The sequence below is a fragment of the Gallinula chloropus genome (assembly GCF_964237585.1).
Source record: "Gallinula chloropus genome assembly, chromosome: 27".
In the NCBI taxonomy this organism is placed as follows: Eukaryota; Metazoa; Chordata; class Aves; order Gruiformes; family Rallidae; genus Gallinula; species Gallinula chloropus.
In genome coordinates, this window is record NC_140112.1 from 6,522,037 (window position 1) to 6,543,815 (window position 21,779).

The 21,779-nt window shown below is 52.8% G+C and overlaps 1 protein-coding gene across 1 annotated transcript; it reads left to right on the top strand.

Moving 5' to 3' along the window:
• Positions 1-6,430: 6,430 nt before the first annotated feature.
• On the top strand, positions 6,431-21,587 carry IP6K3 (inositol hexakisphosphate kinase 3). Its single transcript, XM_084275753.1, has 6 exons — positions 6,431-6,627; positions 10,810-11,136; positions 15,642-15,864; positions 16,889-17,061; positions 18,060-18,235; positions 19,979-21,587. The coding sequence occupies exons 2-6, from the start codon at positions 10,938-10,940 to the stop codon at positions 20,447-20,449; spliced, it is 1,242 nt and encodes a 413-aa protein (XP_084131879.1). The 5' UTR covers positions 6,431-6,627; positions 10,810-10,937; the 3' UTR covers positions 20,450-21,587.
• Positions 21,588-21,779: the final 192 nt, after the last annotated feature.

The following is a 21,779-nucleotide window of genomic DNA, read 5'->3' on the forward strand; positions in this document are numbered from 1 at the left end:
CTATTAGGGCTGAATGTGCATGTTTATCCTGGGCAGCTGCAATGTGTGTGCTGTGTGTCAGAGCAGAGATGTGCCGTGTGTGGAGTGGCAGCACAGGGATTGCCAGGGCAGTGTTCCTGCAGCCTCACTGCAGGTGATCAGCGATCGATCCTCTGGCCACGCCGCGGGCATCCGATTTTGTATCTACAAACCTTTGGTTACTTAAGTTCCTTTTTATGTCCAGCAGATGAGTGTTTGTGTCTAAGAAAATAGCACCAGTGTGTGTCAGTTTAGGCTAGGCAGAGATACTGCTACTCTCCTCTTCCCCAGCTGTCCAGCTCACTACTAAGACAGCAGGGACCAACTTCATTTCTGGCATAAGCTTAAAACCTGTGGAGAGGATCCAGTGTTGGTTTGAACCTGTGTAAGCAGAGGATGTTGCTTTCCTTAGAGGCACAGCATGAATGCTGCATTAATTTCTTGATGATGGGTGCAATGAGAGCTTCCTCTCCAGGCTGTGGGTTGGCTTAGGACAGCTGCCAAAGCCCTGCTCCCCACTTTGCCGGCTGGTGATGCCACATAACGAGGTGTGTTCCTTGTGCCAGTCCCTGCACACCTCCCTGGTATGTCATCTGTGTACTTGTGCACCCTACTGCTGGCTTTGGTGGGGTTTTCCACCCCTCTGACCCACAGGTTACTGTGAAAGGACTGCAGAGACTCCTCAGGGAGTGGAGTCATGGTCATCCACCAAAATGACTGGAGAGCACAGATCTCTCCAGGTACAGAACACGGGGAGCCCTTTCCCATTAAATGGGAAACAATACTGTGTGGGGCTGACTCTTACCCCATGGTGGAAAGGTAGGGTGTTTGAACACAAGAGGAGACTCAACCAGTGTCTTCAAGACAATACCAGCAATAGAGTAGGGAATAAAGCAAGAGCAGCCTGGATTCTTATACACGGTTGTAACAAGATCATCACTGCTGCCATAGAACTTCTACAAACACCAGTGCCTACACTGTTAAGCCTTTCTAAAAGACTTGTGGGGTTTGGGTTAGTTTTAGGGTTGTTTTTTTAACCGTCCAAATCCAGAAGAGAAGAGTCAGGCAATTGCAGTTGTCTTTTTGTATTCAACTTGTTTTTGTAGAATAAATTTCACGGGCTTGGTGCTGTTTCTATGTTCAGTTTAGCTCTGTAAATCCATACATCAAATAAATTTATTACAAATAATTTGCTACCTTTATTCTTACTGAGGAGTCACAGATTGTTCCAGGTGCTTTCCCTCATGCAGATCAAACCCACCCTGCTTGAGGGAGCTCACTGGTTTCTAAGAAGCAGCCTGAAGATGTCCTGGAGATTGTGTGACAGCCTGACGAGACGCCGCGGATCCTCGTGACGCTGGGTGATCCCGGAGCAGTAGCCAGCAGCCTGGAGCGGTTGCCTGCAAATGAAATCTGTTTTGGGAATAGCTGGCGCTAAGCACAGGTGTGTATGGAGAGCAGGTAGCTTGTTTAGCTGCATTTTGAAGAGATTTGACAGCTTGGAGGGTTGTGAAACTCTAAATATTAGTGTAGTGGGTGGATTGGTGTTCCTGTGGCCCGTAACGAAGCGGTTATTTAAAGCAGGGAATGGGATGGAGTGAGAAGGCCATGGGAGTGGGGTGAAGGTGCTTCGAGCTTTGTGTGTTGCCTTTTTCTCCTGAAGTCACATCCCTTGTGCCTTGGGTGTTGTAAGTCAACAGCTGTTACAGGAAATCTTGACCCTGGTCCAAGCTGCTGGTCCTGTGTGGTCCTGGGGCTGTGGTCAGCTCGCCTGGGGTTGGGGCCGTTATGTGAAGTGGCAGGTGATGGTTTAGGAAGACTGGGAAGTGATGGGAACGTTGGGCACAGTGCTGGGGTGGGGTGGGTGTCCCCTCCTGCTTCCAGGGCTGTCACTGGACACATCACTTCCCTCCCTGTGTCCCAAGGGTTGCTATGCAGTAAGCAGGGTTATTGCAGAGCACTGTGGGGATGAAGGGTGCACTGGGATGAAGGCACGAAGTCAGGTCCCAGACTATTTACTTACCAGATGCTCAAGGTTTCTGAGGTTGCCTGGTGAGTAGAAGACACACAAGCACATTTCCCTGGCAGGTCCAAGTTGTTTTCAGGGTCTGTTTCTCCGAGTGTGTTGGATTCTTCCCTCACCTGAGTGTCAGTGACTCAGAACATGTGCCACACGAGCGTCGGCTTCTTCACAGCCTGCTCCTGGAACGGCACGAGGAGCCCGTGAGTCATCGTTGTGTAACTCCTGTGGACATGGTTGACTCACTCCTGTTTGGTTAGAGAAATGCTTAATTAATCTCCTAATGGAGGTCTGGGTGGCAAAGGGGGAGATTTCCACTGGCACTGAAGGAGGTTGGCTCCATGGAAGTCGGTGGGAGCCGGTTACCTCCTCTGGCATCGAGTTGTTTCTAAGGTGTGGGAACACAGGGGACAGCAAGGCTGCATCTCCTCTGAACCTGCATTCCTGCTCGGATGCTTCCACCCAGTCTAGGTTGCTAAGTTACAGCTGAAATATAGTCAAGGTTAGGAAATAGTCTTCAGTTTGGTGTAATCACATGTGCCAGAGGATGTTTGCTTTCAACAGAGCTGCCATGATGTCCCTGTGGTAGCCTTCCCCCCAGGTCCCTCCTTTCATTCGCTATCTTCAGAGGGAAGACTGGCTTCGTGCCGTGCGGACTGCTGGGCTCCTGCTTGCTCTGTACGAGCTGGATCGAGAATCCCTGTGGCACCAGCCCTTCTCCCAGACCCCCAGCTCCATTCAAAGAGGGAATAGCTGGGTGGTTCAGCCTCCTGCCTTGCGCTCCTCACAACTTGTGGTGTTGCTAGCATCCCCCCTCCCACTTCCTTGCAAAGTATTAAGTTTCTATAAATAACTTCTCCAGCGGTGGGCTGATAAAGCCATCGCATCCCCTTACTGTCAGGAAGGAAAATATGTACCAACAAGGAATCTAAAATAAAATTTGCCCTTTATCTTTTCATTTCCTGCTTCCATTTAAAGCCTTTCACATTAAATGTTTTGTCTCCTGCTGACATGACAGCTGATGCTGTGCCTTATTTATGGGGTGCCAGAGCCAGGGCGCTGTGCCAGTTCTCCTGGAAAGATCAACGTGAACCGGAGAAGAAAAAGCACGGCCAGTGAGTCCTGCCTGAGGGTGCCTCCCTCCAGCACTGCCCCTGTCCGAAGCAGTCGCTGCCCAGCGCCTCCCCTGGGGATTTCCACTGTGACTTTGCTCAACCTTTAAGGAACAGCCTCCAGGTAGGTGCTGCAGAAGGGTTTTTGCCTACGTTAAGGAACGGCCCCTGGGTGCAGCAAAGGGTGAGGTGTGAGTCCGTGTCCCCCTTGTCCTTCTCCCTTGGGGGCTGTTGGCAGCTGCAGGCAGCCACTAACACAGGGACCAGACCTCTGTGCTGACCTCAGAGTAGCACGTTGGTTTTGTAGGAATGTTTCCATAAGGCTGCTGAGTTCTCATCCAGAGCCCACGGGCATCCTTGACTTGGCTCTCGGGAGCAAGGAGACCCCTGTGGGTTGTGGAAACCTTCCTTGGCTGCGAGTTCCACTTGCCCTGGGGCAGAGCGTGGGCTCTGTGCCACAGGACTCCCCCCAGGCTCCCCCTCCCCTGGCTCCTGGCGTGCTCTGGGGTGGTGGGAGGACACGGGAGCCTCCGCTGATCTCCCCTCTGACAGAGGAGACCGCCTGCACTGTGTCACTGCGCCGTGACCTGTGGTAGGGCCAGACTGAGTGTTTACATCGTGGCTCCAAAACACCTCTCAGCATCCAAACAGCCACAGCAGAGGAAAACACCCCAGGGTGGGGAGGAGCTGCTGGCAGGGGGCTGGGAGTGGGGCTGGACTCATGGGGTGCAGCTGAGTCACTGCCATGTAAACCAGCTCAGAAACAGGTCCAGGCGGGTCCCAAAGGTGCCACCAGCAGCAAGGACACCTGGACAAGCGGTGCCATGTGTTTGCCAGCTGGTGGGTGAGGGTCCAGCACCCATCAGCAGCACCAAGGGCCCTTCCAGCCCCGCAGCGCGGGAGTGACCCATCCTGGCTGCCCATGCCATGGCTACAGCTCCTTTCCTAGGAGAAAGGAGCTCCTGTCAGGATGGGGCTTGGTGATGCTGAGCTTAACTGGGAGCTGTGGACCGGGCAGCCCTGGCTCACTGGAGGCTTGGCCTCCACTTTTAATAACGATGGCGTGTGCCCACCCTGCCCTGACTCTGTGCTGGGCTGGCAGAGGTTTGGAGTTGGGACCAAGGCTGCAGCCTGCAGGCTAGCCAAGGGTAATAATATCTTTGTGCCCATAATTAGTTCCTAATTAGCATAGTTTTAATATGAGACAGGGTTGCTCTCCCCTTAGAGCGTTCCGCTCTTTACAAGTGGCTGAGTAATTGCCTCTGCGGCAGCAGCAATCACCCGGCTGCCTGCACAGGGACTCATGGGCTCCAGTTCAAGCATCCTCCCTGCACTGGTTTTACTGGAGGGATAACTGCAAAGGACACATCACCAGCCCAGAAACACACCCCATATAAAAATCAGATTGCCTCAATTAACACGTGCATTAAAAATTCATACGATAGCCAGCAGGATGGGCTTCTGCAAGGGAGAGAGGTGTGCTGCAGCTGCCAGACACCCATGCTGGGTGCCCTGGGGCTGTGGGGCAAATTTGGGTGCTTGGTCCTGCCTTTCCCTGAGCCCAGGGGACACCCCCAGCATGGCCCTGGCCCCCTCCTGCCAGGTCAATAATGATTTAGATGTAAAGCCTGGCACGTTGGGGGTTGCACACTGGTTTGGCTTGTCTTTTTTGGGGGGCTTTGGCACGTGGCGGTGAGAATAAGGGGTGTTGGGACTTGCTGCTTGGCTGTGCCACTGTTGCAGTGGGCAAGGTGAGGGGGGAGTCAGCTCGGAGACCTCCTGTACCCCTATCCATCCTCAAGAAGGAGTCACTGCTAAGATCATCCTGCCCTGGGGCTTAGGGGAAGGAGAAGCAGATTGGGGAGGCTGAGCAGAGCCCAGTCGCAGCCAGGGGACGTTTCACCCCCTTGCTGGAAGGCGGTGAGGTACCTTTGTGGGATTTATACTGATTCAGTGAAAACACCCTGAATTTTTGATGTCTCTGTTGTGTTTTGCTGAGGCTGACTGACAGATGCCGAAGTCGTTGGCAGGGGACGCACCGCGGCTGGTCTCCCAGAGAGCCTGTGTCAGCTTTATTCCCTTTTTTCCCTTCAGAAACCAAGCTTGAAGGAGAAAAAACCCCACAGCACTCTCCAGAGCTGAGATGCTAGCTGGGGGAAGTCAGGGCTCACAAATCAGGGTCTTTGTTTCATCCTTGTCTTTAATCTCAGCCTCCACCCCTGACCATCACAGTTTGATCCCTCTGGTCTTCACCAACCTGTTTTCTCCCCTCCAGTTAGTGAGAATTACCATGTCCATCAATCGTTATCTCAGCAGCGAGATTTTCTTCCCAACCTGCTGCCCTTCAGCTGCAAAACCTCCCCCCCTGCTTCCCTCATCCCAGCCTGTGATGCCCTGGCCATGGGCACGGATTTGCTGATGCCCTGAAGTTTTTGGTGATGGGTGTGGGTCCCCTGGGATGGGTCTAGGGATCCTGGGATAGGAGGATGAGAGCAGGTACCACCCTCTGCTTGTCCTGGGGTGTGTGGAGCCCTTAAATAACACGTGGGTCGTGTTTTCCTGGGATGCTGGGGGCTGGTGTGGGCTGGCACACCATGTCCAGAGCACGCCCGCCCTCGGCACGTGCTGTTGGGGACACCGGCAGCGGGTGTTTGGAGGGGGTCTGGAGGGGCACACGCTGTTCTTCGCTCACCGGATGAGGCCACTGAGCCCTGGCAGGAAGCTCCCTGGGACTTTTCCATTCCCCCACCGGTCCCAAGCACCATGGTGTCGTTTTTCCTTGCACGAGGATGTTGGCAAGGTCAGGACTGGGCAGCTGCAGGCTCTGCTCCCTGATCCACTCACCTGCTCACCAGCTTTGGGCAAATCCCAGTCTCACCCCATGCCATGCCCTCCTTGCCATAAATAGCTTTTCTTTGCCCTCAAGACCAGTGTGTTTTCCCCATACAGGTTTCCTTGATGGGAGCTCGGGGAAAGTGCTGTCTGCCCCCTCCCACTGCCAGCCCCTGCCCTCTGGGTGTGTGTGGGGGTGATGAACACTGATGGGGCCAAGCTGGGGAGTTTTTGCAGATGATAAGATGGAAAATAGACTGGGGAGAAAAGCAACAGCTGCTTGTTTTCCTGGAGAGACGATTGCACGAGGGAGCCAGAGCGTGGCCACGCTTTCTGGCAAGCCTTGCACACAGCCAGTGCCTTCTCCCTCCGTCCCCAAACCCTCTCACACACGCAGCTTTGTTTTCCTTTAGCACCCAAGAGTGTTTCTCCCCCCTTTCAAGCTCAGCTGTCAGCTGGACATACCAGGCGCTTGCCAGCACCGGCGGCGGAGGTCAGGTGATGGCCCAAACGTCTGCGGGCTCCCCCTGCTCCCTCATTTCTCAAGCTCCAGCCACACTGAGAAGCAGCAAGAAAATCCAGCCTGGGCAGCACCCCAAACCCACGCTCACTGCAGAGCACAGACCGGAGACCTACACACTGCAGGTGAGGCCCAGCGTGGCTTCTGCACCAGCACTGGCGGCTTCCCAGGGCGGGATGAACAAGGGTGGGATGAAGGAGTGCTTGATTTTGGAGAGCGGGTGGGTTAGGAAGGCTGTGAGCGCAGCCATGGGATGGGAGGGATGGGGGCAGCCAGTAGTGGGGGGGCTGGCCGAGCCTCTGAAGCAACCCTGGGCTCAGCAAACCATGAGCCTGGTGGCTTTTGCTTCTTCGTTGTGTTTGTGGCATCGCTGGACAGCTCAGGGCTGGTGGGATGCTGTTTGGTGCTGTTTGGGTGGGGGGTGATAAGGAAACCCATGCTGTTTCCTGCAGGGTGTAGTGGCACCGTGGAGCTGCTGCCAGCCCCAAGCTCACTGCCATGATCCAAAGCTGGGAATCCCATCATTTTCTTCCAGGAAAGAAAATCTGAGATAAAAGAGCTGAGGGTTTCCACACGTGAGGATTTATGGCAGGAGGGTTTAGAGCTGGGTTCCTTGCTGAGAGCTGAGTTTTCACTCCCAGCACGGTGCTGCCCTGCATGCAGGGCTGACTCTGGCTGTGGGAAAGGCAGATCCCAAGGTTCACTGAGGGTTGTAGCTGCTTGTCTGCCTGTGCAAACTGGAGCCCTGCTGGGATGGTCGCTGAGCTGGACCCGGGAGGATTTTCCTTATGGCAAAGGTGTTGTGGAGTTTGGGGGCACTGAAGGGAAATGGAACAATTGGGCTTTACCTGCTCCTGGATCTGGGGCTGGGCTGGTGCTGAGTGCAGGAGCTGGCTTTGAAGTGCAGCTCAGCTCCAGTACCAAGAGCTGCAGACAAGCAGATCTCTTCAAATTAACAGCTACATTATCTTCTTGCCTTTTATAAAGGAAAATAAACCCCAAACCAGCCCCCTGCCCCAGTACTCAAAACCCAACATTGCAGCTGGGTGCTTTGAGATGCTCCGGGGAGCCGGGTCCCACAGGGGGAAGGTGCTGCCCGTGATGTATGAGAGGAAGAACACGGTCCTGTGCTGACAGAGCACTTGTTTTTAAACTGATTTTCTTTTAATATTCCAAATTACTTCTGCTAAGAGCCCTCTGGCTATTTCCCAGTGTTCTCCTAGTCTGGGGTTTGCCCCCAGGACCTCAGAGCCCCAGCGTTTCTGCTTGGGATGGGATGGAGCAGGCGCTAGTTAAAGATCAGAGAATTTAATTCACTTGGTGTCTTTTGGCTGCGTTAAGTGTGAGGAATAAATAACCCATTTAGCTCGGACTTCTGACATTTGGCCCTAAAAACAGAGCAGGGGGGAGGGTAACAATACCTGGTACCCGAAAGCTCGTGCTGCCAGCAGAGCCGTGGTCTGGCCGGTGCCGATCAGCCGGGCACATCCCTGTTACACGGATCATGAGAAGAATCAGCGTGCTGCTGCTGTGCACGGGGAGGGATGCACGGGCATCACCCCTCACCGGGCAACGTGTGCTTGCAGAGGTGTTAAAGCATCTAGTCGTGGAGTTTGGGTGTGTTTTCTGGAGAGGGAAGCTCTCTGTACAGAGGAGGATTTATTCTCCTTCCCTGATATTTTCTGACTCATCTTCATCTGCAGTGCCCGGGTTCCTTTGCTTTTTTTTTAAAAAAAAAAATATATATATATATTTATTTTTTAGCCAGGGAAAAAAAACTCTTCAAGGTTTCTGGTTTTGTTTTGGAGGCTCCAGCCTCATCTGTAATTCTGTGTATTTTTAGTGACGTAAATACCTCTTGGCGCTGGCGATAACTCGAGCTGGCAGCAGTGATTGATTCCAGGAGTGTCTCGTTTCCAGGAGCTCAGTGCAGCTCCCTCAGCGTCTGCAGGAACATTTATCTGCTCCCAGCGGCCCAGCTGCTTCAGAATGGGAGCTCAGTGGAAAGAGCCCCTCTTGTCTTCCTGCAAATCTTAAGGGAAAACAATAAGAGCCTTATCGAATTGGGTTCCCTCTCTCTCCCCCTCCCCAAACTCTCTGTGCAGTGCCAAGGTTGCCCGAATTCTAAGTGTGTTATGTCAGCTGAGTTTCAGCCTTGGACTGTCTCTGAAGCAATAAATACTGGATTGAAGTCGTGTTGTGCTCTCTGCTCCAAGGAGGTGTTATGACAAATCCTTTTTGCTTTTCTCCTTTTATTTTATTTGATTTTTTTTTAAGGAGAAAAGAGGAAAAAAAACCAAACAAATAAACCAAACCCCCAACCAACAAACAAAAAACCCCCTCCCAAACCACAGCAACCCTCCAGCTTTCAAGGGAGAAATCCTCTTTAAAAGTTGCTGTGACTTAACAAAATGTTAAAGGCTTTTATTAACTTCTAGAAAGGCTCTGAAGTGCTGCTTTCTTCCCTGGCTGAAAAGCACTCATCTAGGTGGCCCGGCTTTGTTCCCTTCTGCACGGTACAGGCTGGTAATTGTAGAGTAGAAATTCCTCTCCCAAGTGTGTGGTGACGGAAGAATGGAAAAATAGAGGCGGGGGAGAAAAAAACCCAACCCCAACCCACCTTGGGGGGAAGGTAAAGGAGCTGCTCTGTGTGTTTTGGAGGTAGGAGTGTTTCTTCACCCCCCTTTCTCCGCTTCCAGCCCACTTCATCCCACTCCTCCAGGTGACAAACAAAACAGGCTTGTGTGCTCCATGGCTTAATTGCAGCAGGAGGGGTGGGAAGGGGAGATGGAAGGAGTGGAGCTTTGGCTCCTTGTTGGAGGATGAGGAATATGCTGCAGTTTAGTGGTTAAAGCTCCCAGGTCGGGATGTAAGTGCTGGCACCAGAGCAGAGGGTGAACCTGCAGCTGGCTGCCTGTGGTGGCACAGTCCCAGCATGTTCATGGTGCAGGCAGAGAGGTCCAACCATTCCTCTCCCTTTTGGGGTGTCTTGGTTAAGGATGGGGTGATGGTGCTGCCCTGGCCTCACCGTGGCTCTGGGTGAGTAGAGGGGGGTGTCACCCAGCAACACATCCTGGAGGCTTTGCTAGAGAGAAATGGATCTTCCAAAGATGTTGTTACCAACTGCACTGGGTTTCCTTCTAGCAAAAAAATAGGATGCTGAAGCTAGAGGAGCTCTGCACCCCATCCCTGGCTGCTGTGGGAACACAGACCAGTACCCACAGCGATGATTTGCTTGTTTGTTTGTTTCCCCATCCCTTTTAGGTTGGGGTCTGGAGCATCCCCCTTTGATTTCACTGCCTCAGTGGTATGAAGCCAGACTGCTGCTCCAGTGTAAATACCAGCTCAGCTGCCTTTTTGTCTTCCTCAGGGGCTGTGGGAGTCCCCTGCCCGATGTCCAAGAGCCATCCAGGGGCTTCTGGCAAGGAATAAAGTGAAGGGGGGTGGGTGTTGCTGGGTACTTGCAAGACGAGCTGTGGTGGTACAGCACAGAGGTGGTCTGTGCCCGTGCTTTTCCCACCTTACAGCCAGGACTTGTTGCTGTCAGAATGAAGGAGGAGCTTCTCTCAGGGTCTGGAAGCAGGAATGGAGCTGTAGCTGGATGCTCCCTTGGGCTGTAGCTGAGGGCAGGGCTGGGGAGCTCAGGGGCAGTCTCGGCACTGGTTTGCTGTGTCCCTGTGCCCCAGGTTAGTGTGATGGAGGAAACGCTCCTGTTAACACACTGGTGTTAAGTGACAGGGAATGTCCCAGCCCAGGGTCTCTTGGGAAGGCACAGGAAATGTTGCTAACCCCAGCAGCAGTGGGAAGAGGCCAGGGAGTGCCCAGGGCTGTGAGCTTCAGGGGCTTTATTAATAAACCTCCTCTGCAAGGAATGTCCTAGCTTGGGAAAGACCAAGACCATCATTAACACTGTCTCGAAAGGCAAACTGGGGCTGTTTCCCAGCAAGGGGCGTCATTAACGTCGTGTATTAATAACCCAGCATCACCACTCCCAGGAATGCCCTGATCCAGCTCGCTCGGCGGGGCGGCCGCGTTAACCTGATAGCTCTTCTCGATCCTTCCCCGGCTCCTTTCGCCCCAGCCCATCGAAACTGGGTCTTTTTCTGGACTCTGCATTTCAGGTTGGGGCTCCTTGCTGGCCCCATCCCACCCAGAGATCTTACCCCATGTGCTGTGCCTGGATGCTCAGCACTGGTGTGGGGCCAGGCTGCCCCCCCCCGCCGCTTTCCCCCAGCCCTGGGGGCTGCTGGGGGCTTTGCAGTGGTTCGAGCCCCTTTCCCACGCTCTCCTGTACCCCTCTTTTGCAGACCCCATCGGTGAGAACCCGGACTGGGTGTTCGGTGGCCCAGCGCAGCATGTCTCAAACCCTGTTTCCCGTCCTCCTCCTCTGCTGCTAAAGGGGATCCAGCCCCCTCTCCACCTTTCTCCTGGCACCATGGTGGGGCAAAGCCCTCTGGACGCCAGTGAGAGCAGGACTGCTGTCCTCCTGGAGCCCTTCGTCCATCAGGTGGGCGGCCACATGAGCATGATGAAGTACGACGAGCACACGGTCTGCAAGCCCTTGGTGTCGCAGGAGCTGAGCTTCTACGAGTCGCTGCCCCTGGCCATGAGGCAGTTCACACCCCAGTACAAAGGTAAGGGGAGAGATGGGAGAGGTTGGGGATGGATTTAAAAGGGTGGATAATGGCAGGACAAGGGGGATGGAGTGAAGCTGAAGGAGGGAAGGTTTAGATGAGATATTAGGAGGACGTTCTTTACAGAGAGAGTGGTGAGGGGCTGGAAGGGGCTGCCCAGAGAGGGGGTGGGTGCCCCATCCCTGGGGGTGTTCAAGGCCAGGTTGGATGAGGCCCTGGGCAACCTTGTGTAGCTCCAGGCCTGGAGGTTGGTGTCCCTGCCTGTGGCAGGGGGTTGGAGCTCTGTGATCCTTGGAGTCCCTTCCAGCCCAGGCCAGGCTGGGATTCTATGATCAGTGTTGGCATCAGGATTAGTCCTGAGACTGCGAATAAGGGTTGGTGGGGTGGGGAGCAGCAGGGTGTGAGGTACCAGCTGGCTCTGAGCTTTTGTGAGGATGCTTCCCAGCTGTGTGTGCACAGAAGCGGGTCCGTGAGACTGGGAGGGGGTTGGACTCGATGATCTCTTGAGGTCCCTTCCAACCCCGACAGACCTGTGATTCAGTGAGGGGTGGTCCTGGGGCCAAACACTGAGCCTGAAGAAACAGCCCAGGAATACATGCAGCATCACTTTTGCCAGTTGCTTGCCTTTAGCCAAGCTCTGCTCCCCCCAGCACTCGGAAAACCAGAGGCACAGAGCACTTAACATCTCCAGCATCACCTCCCCGCAGCGGTCCTGCTGCAAGCGAGACCTCCCTGGGACAGAGACGAGCCTCCCACCTGCCCCTCCGCTCTGTGCCCCCCATCACTGCCCACATCCCCCTTCAGTTTTCCCATCCTTAACTATCCTTGAACCACTTAACTGTCCCTGAACCACTTTCCCAGCTGAATTTCTCAGCTCAGCTGTTGAGAAGCACCACTTGGTGCCAGGGGAGGGGTCCTAGCATATTTTTATAGAGCCACCCCCCCTCCTTTCCTACTCCCTCACTATTTCTGCCTCTACTGCTAGACTTGTGCTGCTCATAAAGCTCCTGACCCTGGGGTTTTTTTCACAAGAGGGAAGAAGCTCACAGCTGTCATGTAAAACTTAAAATATCTCTTGGTCCTTCGGCGTTAGAGGAAAGAGCCCTGAGTGTCAGCCACGGCTTCGAGGGGCTTCCAATCCAATCTCTCCCTCTCCCAGAGATTCAGGGGCCTTTGCAGATTTATGGGACAGTATTAAAAAGATGCTTAAGAAAGAAAACGAGTCTTCCTCTAAGTGATTTTCTTTAGCCAGGGGCAGGGTTTGGTGCTGGAGAGCTGGGCTCTGCTCTGTCTCTCTAATGAAGATGTTCAGCAGTCCCAGTTTACCAGTGGGGGGGGGGCTGGTTATTAATACTTTATCTTTTTGTGTGTCTTTTCTTCTCTCCTGTTGGAAGTCCCAGTGAGTTTTGAGGTGAGGGGTAATTAAATAGCAATTCTCCTCCAATTCAGCATCGGGCACACACTTTTTTATTCTGATTATAACTGTCCCAGGCCTGGCTGGGCAAGTGAAAGAGGTGGAATGTTTTCCCATGAGGGTGATGGAGGGAGATGAGCATCGGGGGGATAAGCCAGAGGTCTTCATCACCAGTTCACACGTGTCCATGTTCTTCATCTCTATTCTTAGGCTGTGGGGTGGGGGTGGAGGGGGGTGAATGGCTTCACAGACCATTATGCAATGATGACATTATACCCTCAGCGTTGATCAAATGTCATCATTCAGATCTAACGCTGAGGCAGCCACTTAAAAAACCCCAACCAACTAAGCTCATCGCTCACGTAACCGTTTCAGGCAGGGTGGGGGCCTTGGGACTGGCTTCTCCCACCCCCAACCCCTCCAAACCTCTGCCTGCCCTGAGCAGAGGTTGTAAGGGAGAACTGGCCTTATTTTCAAGGCTGGTTCTGCTCGGGTTCTTATTGTACATGGCAGTAAATAAAGGCACTTGTAAAGGTAAAAATAAACCTGTGAGGGGAGAGCTGCCCTGCAAAGAGCTCCTGAGCATCGCTGGGATGTCACGAGCATGGTGACAGCACCCATAAATACCCTCTGGCTGCCTCACTGGTGCTGGACAGGGGTGGGATTGAGGTCTTGGTGACAATAAAAGCTCAGCAAAGACAAGAACTTAAATACAACCCCTGCTCCTGGGTAGACATTGTCTTGCTGCAGTAGAAGGGAAGGTGGGTAGCCTGGCTGTGGGGATTGGTTTTGCAGCTGTAGGTCGCTTGCAAACCCCATATGAAGCACTCTAGGAAACAAAAGTCTTTTTAAAGCCAGGCTGTGGGTTTATGGCAGCAGAGTTTTCCTCTGGAAGAAGTAAGAAGATCACTCCCTTGCAGTTTTAACTGCTCCTCCTCGCCTTTGAAAAATCTCCCCATTAATTTTCATATTAATGTAAGATACTTAAGAACTCTTAGTTTCATGCTATATATAACGGGTTTTAGGGGCAGATTGTCAGCACTATGCAAATCAGCACGGCTCCATTGACTTGCAGATCTGTAATTGGGGCAGTTTTTAAGGTTACAGGCTGCTGTAGTGCTGTTACTGGGGCGCAGTGCTCGATTTGGAATCCAGGACTCTGCTCGCCTTGCAGTGACTTTATAAAAATAAAAAGGCTTTGATTTAGGGGAAAGATACACTCTGGCTCTTACTTCTGCCTCCCTCCCCTGAAAATTCCAAGCAGGAATCCGAGCTGATGGAACCTGGGTTATCTGTAACATGGGTTTTTTACAAATGGGACTCAGTGAAGGACTGGGTGGGTAAGGTTGGAGATGGAAGAAATGAGAGTTCTCTGTGCTCACCATCACCACGACTCAGAGCTAAAAGTACTCCTTACCCCCTTAATAAGGTTTGCAGCCCCCCCCAGCTCCCTCAGCAGAGCAGCCTGTGTATATTCCTCCCCTGTTTCAGTGTGGAATTAGCCTATGTGACTGAGCCTGCCGTGGCACACTGCTTGGATTAGCACCCATCGTACAGCAGAAGGGAACAGAGGTGGTTGGAGTGGCAGAGGGATGGATGGAGGGTGGGAGGGAAGGGCATCCCAGTACGGCTAGAGCTGTGGGGTTATGGGGTGCAGGACCCAAGGAGGGATGGGCACCTCAAGGCCAATGGAGGTGGCCAGTGGCCGCAGAAGCCCAGAGCTCTGCAGGGGGACAAAGCGCAGTAGCAGGACTGTGCAGACACAGAGGGGCAGAGCCCTCAGCTGCTGTTTGACCTCCTGCAAACCCCCTTTAAACAGACAGGAGCGAGTTTGTGTATTTATCTGCTTGGGAGAACAGAGCCCTCTTGTTTGTTAAATTGCCACCATGCATCTCCCAAGAAACAGAGTGAGGATACCCTGGGACACTTGGATAAAGCCCAGCTCCACGTGTTGCTAATGGGTTCTTTCCAGTGCTGAGTTTTGCTGGTCCAACAGCCTTGCCCGTCCTCCTTCAGATCTGCCTTTCTGCAGCTAGACTGGAAAGCAGCAGAGTAGGACTCATGAGGATGGCATCCCATCCGAGACCCAAAGGGCGATGCTCTAAAAATGCCTCTGCTCCCTTGAGAGGCTCAGGCAGCCCTGGCAGAGGGCTGCAGGAGCTGGACTGCGGTTATCAGCCTTTCCCAGAAAGGTCAGAGCTGTCTCCTGTGCCAACTGTGGCCATTCCTGCTCTGTCATTTGAGACACAGAGGCAGCTCGTCCCCATGGGCTGAGACTGGGCTAAATATGTGATGGGCTGAATGGCATCTGAGCCCTGTGATTCCTGTTAGAGTCAGGGAAAATTGTGCTGCTAAAATACACAGTGATGCTTTAAACACTTAGGGTGGAACTTAATAATCCCCTCCTGTTCCACCTCGTGAATGAACACTGGGCATGTGAGTCTCTGGCCCTTCTTGTTGGGGTGCTGGTCCTTGGTGCCTGGGGAAGGGCATGACTGTGGCAGTGTATGGGCATCACGTACACAGGCAGCGCTGCCAGCCCATGCACATAGCTCTGCCCTTGCTCCTGGGGGCTCTCCAATTAAAGGAAGGAGTTAGCATGCTGGGTGTCTTTGGAAAATTCCTGGTCCCCAACCCTCCCTGCCAACAAAAAGCATTTCCAACCTTTCCCTGTCTTAAAAAGTGAGATGTAAATCCCTTGTCATAAATAAACCAGGAGCTCCCGGTCCAACACGGGAAGGGGGGGGTCTTTGCTGGGTCACTTGCAGCACAGCAGAGCCTGGAGGGACAGAGAACAAAGGAACATGATGTTCAGAGGAGGCAGGTTTCAAGCCAAGCCTGGAGAGGAGGGATCATGAGAAAAACCTGGGGGTGTTTTCCAGGGTCTTGAGCAAATGGGTGTTTATTTGGCCTCAAATCAGGGTGGGATCAGTGTGAGAGGCCACTAAAATGAGAGGGGGGAGCTGTCCTGGGAAGTGCCAGCCCTCTCAGGAGGCTGGACCACCTCTGGCTGGTGTGGCTGGTGGCCAAGCCTGTTCGGTACCACACGGGTTCATCTCATTCTCCTTTGGTTTTCCCCCTTTTCATCCAGGCATCGTTTCTGTGCACCTCAAAAAGGACAGCCTGGGCAACCCCAGGCTGATTGCCAGCCCCAGCCTGCAGACAGAGACCTGCACCAGGCTGGAGAACACCATCAGTGAGTCCTCAGTGACGATATGGCACAAGTGCAAGTGGGCTGCCAGCACCGGCACGGCCAGCGAGCACACGCTCGTCAAGTGGAGTCACACGCAGCTCACCAAGACCTTCAAAGACAGGTGAGGGTCTGCTGCTCCCTGCAAACGTCCTCCTGGTCCTTGCTGGCTGCTCTGGGTAGGGACTAACTGGGATGGTTTTGGTGGAGAATTCCTGGTTTAAGGCAAGGTGAGGAAAAGCAGTGCCAGCCAGGGTGAAGAAGAGCAAAGCCCAGCTTGGTGGCATCACAGTTCATCTCTTCCCTGGCTTGTGGATAGAGCAGGGCAGATTTGGCTAGTGCCAGGATGCTCTTGCTCAAACATGTACCTCAAAACTCAGCTTTAAGCCTGTTTCACTGCACACAGCATACCCCAAAAGGAGGAGGGGCCCTGTGAGAACACCACCAGCACCTAACGCCCTTTTGCTGGTAACCAGCCAGAAGCAGCAGCCTTGGGGGTGGTTCCATCCCGTCCTCGTCCCAGGGGAGTGCTCTCTCTGAAAGGCCTGTGGTGCTTGCAAGCACACCACTGCCTTAGGGCTTGCAGAGGCTTTCTGCAAGACATCTTTCATTTCAAACTGGTTCAGGAAAGACCGAGGTCAGTGGTGACTGCAGGGTGCAATATTGCTACTGTGAAGCCGTTACCCTCAGTGTGAAGGGAGTTATTTGGTTTGGATGAATGAGACCAAGGGAAGACCCTCCACGGGGAGTAGGCAAGACCAAGGGGACCCTCCTCTTTGCTCCCTCCCTCCCCTCCTTAAAGCCAGCCCCTCTAAATTAGGAATCAGTCCTGTTGTTGACCAGTTTGCCTGTGCTGTGCCCAGGCAGATAAAGAGGTTCCCGGTCCTTGGCGCTGTGAAGGGCACTTTTCAATGGAGCCAAGCACCCTTTGAAATTCTAATGAAAGAAAATATTGGCACCCAGCAATAGCTGGCTTTCCAAAAATTACTTTTAAGGAGTAACAAAGGATCTCCACGGGTTGGGCATGATGAATAGAGAGTCCCTGAGAATTTACCTTATCAAGTTTGAGGCTCTCCAAACGAGGAGGGGAGGAATGTTCTCTTCTGGAGCTTATAAATCAAACATGTTCTTTTGTGTGTTTTGTCTAGCTGCCTGGGGAAGATGCTCCTGAGGACAGACCTTCAGTACCACACAGATTCACTTTTGGAAGATGCAAACAGAAACCAGCCTGAAAGAAACAGCTACAACCCCTGGGGACTGCACTGTCACAGGCAACACCTGAACCGCATGTCCTCCAAGCACAACGAGAACAAACTTCATCGTATCCTTTCTCCTCTCTCCCCTGTAGTTTCAGCTACAAGTAACAGCTCAGAATCAATGTATGTTTTATTGGAGGGGATACACATCCGTCCTCTGCCCAGTCCCTGGGAAAATACAGAATATCACAGGATTGTAGGGGTTGGAAGGGACCTCCAGAGCCCATGGGGTCCAACCCCCTGCCAAAGCAGGGTCCCTGGGACAGGGCACACAGGGCAGTGTCCAGATGGGTCTGGAATCTCTCCAGAGAAGGAGACTCCACACCCCCTGGGCAGCCTGTCCCAGGGCTCCCTCACCCTCACCAGGAAGAAGTTCTTCCCCAGATTGGTGTGGAACTCCCTGTGCTCCAACTTGAGGCCATCGCCCCTTGTCCTGTCCCCACAGACACTGAGAAGGGGCTTCTTCTCTCAAGGCTGAACAGTCCCAGGTCACTCAGCCTTTCACCTATATTACTCTGTTATCTCTTCTTACCATTCAGTTGGACGAGGTGATCCCCATAGGTCCCTTCCAGCTGAAGCATTCTATTCTATTCTATTCTATTCTTAATAAGAAAAAACCCTGCTTCCCATAAAGGCTATTCCACATAAATCAAGGGTCCCCTCGGCATACATTTGAAAACACAACTGCACAGGAATTAGCAGCTGCCTCACCTTTTCTTTTCCTATTACACTTCATTACCCACCAGTCATGTGGGTAATTACAACTCCTCCCACACCCACCGGAGTGAGTACAGCTCTCAGGCAAGGTGTCAGTGTGACAGCCTGGGGCTATCGTGTCACTGGAGAGTGGGGCTGGTGGTGCTTTAATTGGCAGCACTGTACTACAGTAAATTAACTGGAATCGGCAGCAAGGGGCCTATAGCAATGACACGTCGGTGAAATTGGCTCTGAAAGTCTCATTACAGTTGTGAGCTATTATGGAGAGCGTCAGCTGGTTGCTCTGATGTGAGACCTCCTTCAGTTAGAACGGGAAAGTACTGGGTTTCCCTTAACTCATCTTCAGAGTTTCTACTGCTTGAGAATGTGGTATCGAAGTACAAGTATCCCTGTATCCTGGACCTGAAGATGGGGACCCGGCAGCACGGGGATGATGCCTCTGAGGAGAAGAAAGCCCGGCACATCAAGAAGTGTGAGCAGAGCACCTCTGCATCGCTGGGCGTTCGCATCTGTGGGATGCAGGTGAGATGGAGCCTGGGTCCGTGCGGCGTTTGCTGGACACGTGGCTTGAAACCCAGCTGGAAATCAAAAGGGGCTCTTGGTTGGTGTAAACAAGCTGTTTCTTTCCTGTCTTCCACCAGTAAGAACTGGCCACTCAGCTGTCTGTGCCACCCTCAGACAGGGGAGGGTATCGAATGTGGCACCTCTAGCGTAGCCCTTTCTCCCCATGGCTCTGACTGCTGGAGATTCAGCTGCTGCATACACCCCACCCCACCCCACTGCCACCAGCAGGAACCAGTTCACCCCAGCTGAGAATCTGCCTGTACATGAACACAGACCCCCCTCTCTTGCTCAGCTCTGTGTGAAACAGAAAACCCCAGAAGCCTCCTGTTGCCTCGCAGGGCTGTCTCACCCTGTTGCCGTGGGAGCGATGGGTCTATCCCGAGCTGAATATTACCATTGCCCTTGCTCAGAATTGCTGCCCTTCCTCCTGCAGCCTGTGAGCACATGCTTGTTTCACTCACACCTCTCAGGCAGGCTTCAAAATGTTGTTCTGCTGCCCCTGAAGGATAATTAGGAGAGCGATGATTATAAAGCACACCTATAGCAGCGAACCCACTCGGTGTCAAACCCTGCATCCCTTTCTGGTCTCTGCCATCCTTCTGTTGAGCAGATTATCCTCTAAATTACAACTGGTGTGTGAGCTAATTCTATATCCACTCCCTCATTTCTTACTCCCTGTTACCCAAAGCCTCACATACAAATTTCTCTCTGCATCTTGTCTTCTCTGTGTTTAAGAAAGCAAGATTATTGCTACTCATGTGTTGCGTACTGCGAGGAGGTAATGAAGCTGGGGTGTTTCCTCTGCTCCTGCAGACTCTGAGCATAGCCAGAGGGAAAATGCTGCACATCACTGGTGACATGGCTGTGACTTACAGCTATTTGGGTTTCACAAAGGGGTAATTTATAGCAGTACAACAGGAACCTGTGCTTGTGGTTTAAATTGAATGGTTTAAATCTCCGGAGAAGGCAGGAGGCGGGATGCAGCAGAAGCCTGCAGAGCTTTGCCAGCAGTGCTGGGCAGCGCTGGGCTGCCCCATTCCTCAGCTTGGGGCTGAACTTCATAGCTCTGGGCAGGAGAAAAGTGTGGCCAGCAGGTTGAGGGAGGGGATTCTGTCCCTCTGCTCTGGTGAGACCCCTGCCCTGCAGCGCTGTGCCCAGCTCTGTGCTTCCCAGGGCAGGAAAGACATTGAGCTGTTGGAGCGAGTCCAGAGGAGGCCACAGAGATGATTGGGGGGCTGGAGCACCTCTCCTGTGAAGAGAGGCTGGGAGACTTGGGCTGCTTCAGCCTGGAGAAGGTGCCAGAGTGAGCTAATTACGGGCTACCAACACTGACAGGGGTCCTATGGGAAAGGAGGAGAGGGGCTGCTCACCAGGGAGTGCTGGGACAGGACGGGGCGATGGCTTCAAGCTGAACAAGGGCAGGGTTAGGTTAGATGTTAGGAAGGAATTCTGTACTCTGAGGGTTGGGAGGCCCTGGCACAGGGTGCCCAGAGAGGCTGTGGGAGCCCCATCCCTGGAGGGGTTCAAGGCTGGGTTGGATGGGGCTTTGGGCACCCTGGGCTAGTGAGAGTGTCCCTGCCCATGGCAGGGGGCTGGAACTAGATGGGCTTTGAGGTCCCTTCCAACCCAAAGTGTTCTGTGATTCTACATTTAGAGCTTTGGGAAAACACAACTGAATCTGGATTGTTGCTCCCTTTCAAGGTTTACCAAGCAGACACTGGCCATTTTCTCTGCAAGGACAAGTACTACGGCAGGAAACTCTCCCCGGAGGGGTTCAGACAAACCCTGCACCAGTTCCTGTGCAACGGGAACCACCTGCGGGCGGATCTGCTGGAGCCCATCGTCCTGCGGCTCAGAGCTCTGCTCTCCGTCATTAGGAAGCAGAGCTCCTACAGGTTCTACTCCAGCTCCCTCCTCATCATTTACGACGGACAGGAGCACAAGGAGAACGCAGCACCCTTGGACAACCACCTTCCCTTCCAGAAATCCCACTGCCCCCCGTCCCACAGCACCCACCACTCCAGAGTTGACGTCAGGATGATTGACTTCGCCCACACCACCTTCAGAGGCTGCAAGGGCAATCACACCACGTACGACGGGCCAGACCACGGGTATATTTTTGGCCTGGAGAATCTCATCAAAATCCTGCAGAGTATCTCAGAAGGGAAATGAGGAAATTCCACCAAACAGCCTGGATTTACTAGTGACCCCATAGCCCTGCGAAGTACTGCACTGGGTCCCTGAGCAGGACCCTCACAGCTGCTGGGTGTCACGGTTTGGAATGAGCATGGGCAGCTTGCTAAGAAACCACACAACCCCCCCCTCCCAAAACCCTGCTACGTGTCGTTCCTGAACTCAAGCATGAACAGCCAAGAGCTGAAAGAATTCTGCAGGAAGCTGTCCTGTCTGCAATCCATCAGAAGATTTATTCTCCTTTCTTGTTTTACTGCTGTCCTTGATTTATTTGTGAGCCAAAAGAAAGCATCACTTGAAAGAGTCTTAATGATAAAATAGGACCTGCTCACCTTCTCCGCTCGCGAAGCCACGCGGGCTAAGGAGATACTGTGGGCTTGAGTGAGGCTATTAAAATGAGCTGGCAGCTCTGAACACATTGCAGAGTTACTTTCAGCTCATGCTCGACCCTAGGAGCTGAACACCAAGACACAAGAGGGAGGGAAAATAAAACCAACCCCAGAAACACTGCACCCCCTGACATTCACGCTCCACAGCGCTGCCAGACAGCCGGGTGCTCTCTGTGTGGTGTGGGTGTGGAAAAGCAAGATGCTGCAGAGGTTCTGGGCTGCATTAAGGTGTAAAAGCAAAAGGATCTCAGAATCTCAGACCAAGAACTGGACCTTGCAAAGGTCCAGTATCCCTGTGGGATTCTAACAGGGTATGTTTCTCAGAAACTTTCTTACCAAGGGGCTCCGTAGGGGCTGGAAGGACAGGGAGGGGACGATTCTGTCAAGTATCAGTTACAAAAAGCCATTCACATCGAGCTGGTTTTGCTTACAAGAAGAAGAAAAGGAAAAAAAAAAAAGGCCAAAAAAGTGTAAGATTGAGTCAGGGACTAGACATTAAAGGTCACCTAGAAATTCTCTGATACAAATACTGTGTGTGTGTGTGTTTGGAAGAGACAGTAACAAAAGACTTCAAGCAATGTTTACAGCTTTTGTGGACTGATTTTGTTATTATGGAACAAAACACAATTCCTTCCTGCATGGTGTGGGGAACCTGAAAGAGAAGTCCTTACACAAGGAACAGAGCTACAGAACCCCCTTACTGGGGAGTGGGGATACAAATAAAATTGTCTAAGGAACTCTCGCCTGTGGTCCATCTCTCTCACTCCCACAGCACCCCGAAGTTATGCTACCTTTTGTTTAGGGCTGTGTGTTTTAAGACAGCTGTTATTTCCACAGGCTTAAGCACCAGATCTCAAGGGAGACCCTTTCACTTGTATTTTACTGCATACAGGTGGTGAATTGCTGCAATTTATAGCTGG

What these genes read in the sequence shown, in the direction of transcription:
- IP6K3 (XM_084275753.1), top strand. Translation starts at nt 10,938, where the DNA reads ATGGTGGGGCAAAGCCCTCTGGACGCCAGTGAGAGCAGGACTGCTGTC. An exon ending in GTTCACACCCCAGTACAAAG is followed by an intron (nt 11,137 to 15,641) that starts GTAAGGGGAGAG and finishes CTTTTCATCCAG; the next exon opens with GCATCGTTTCTGTGCACCTC. An exon ending in TTCGCATCTGTGGGATGCAG is followed by an intron (nt 18,236 to 19,978) that starts GTGAGATGGAGC and finishes CTCCCTTTCAAG; the next exon opens with GTTTACCAAGCAGACACTGG.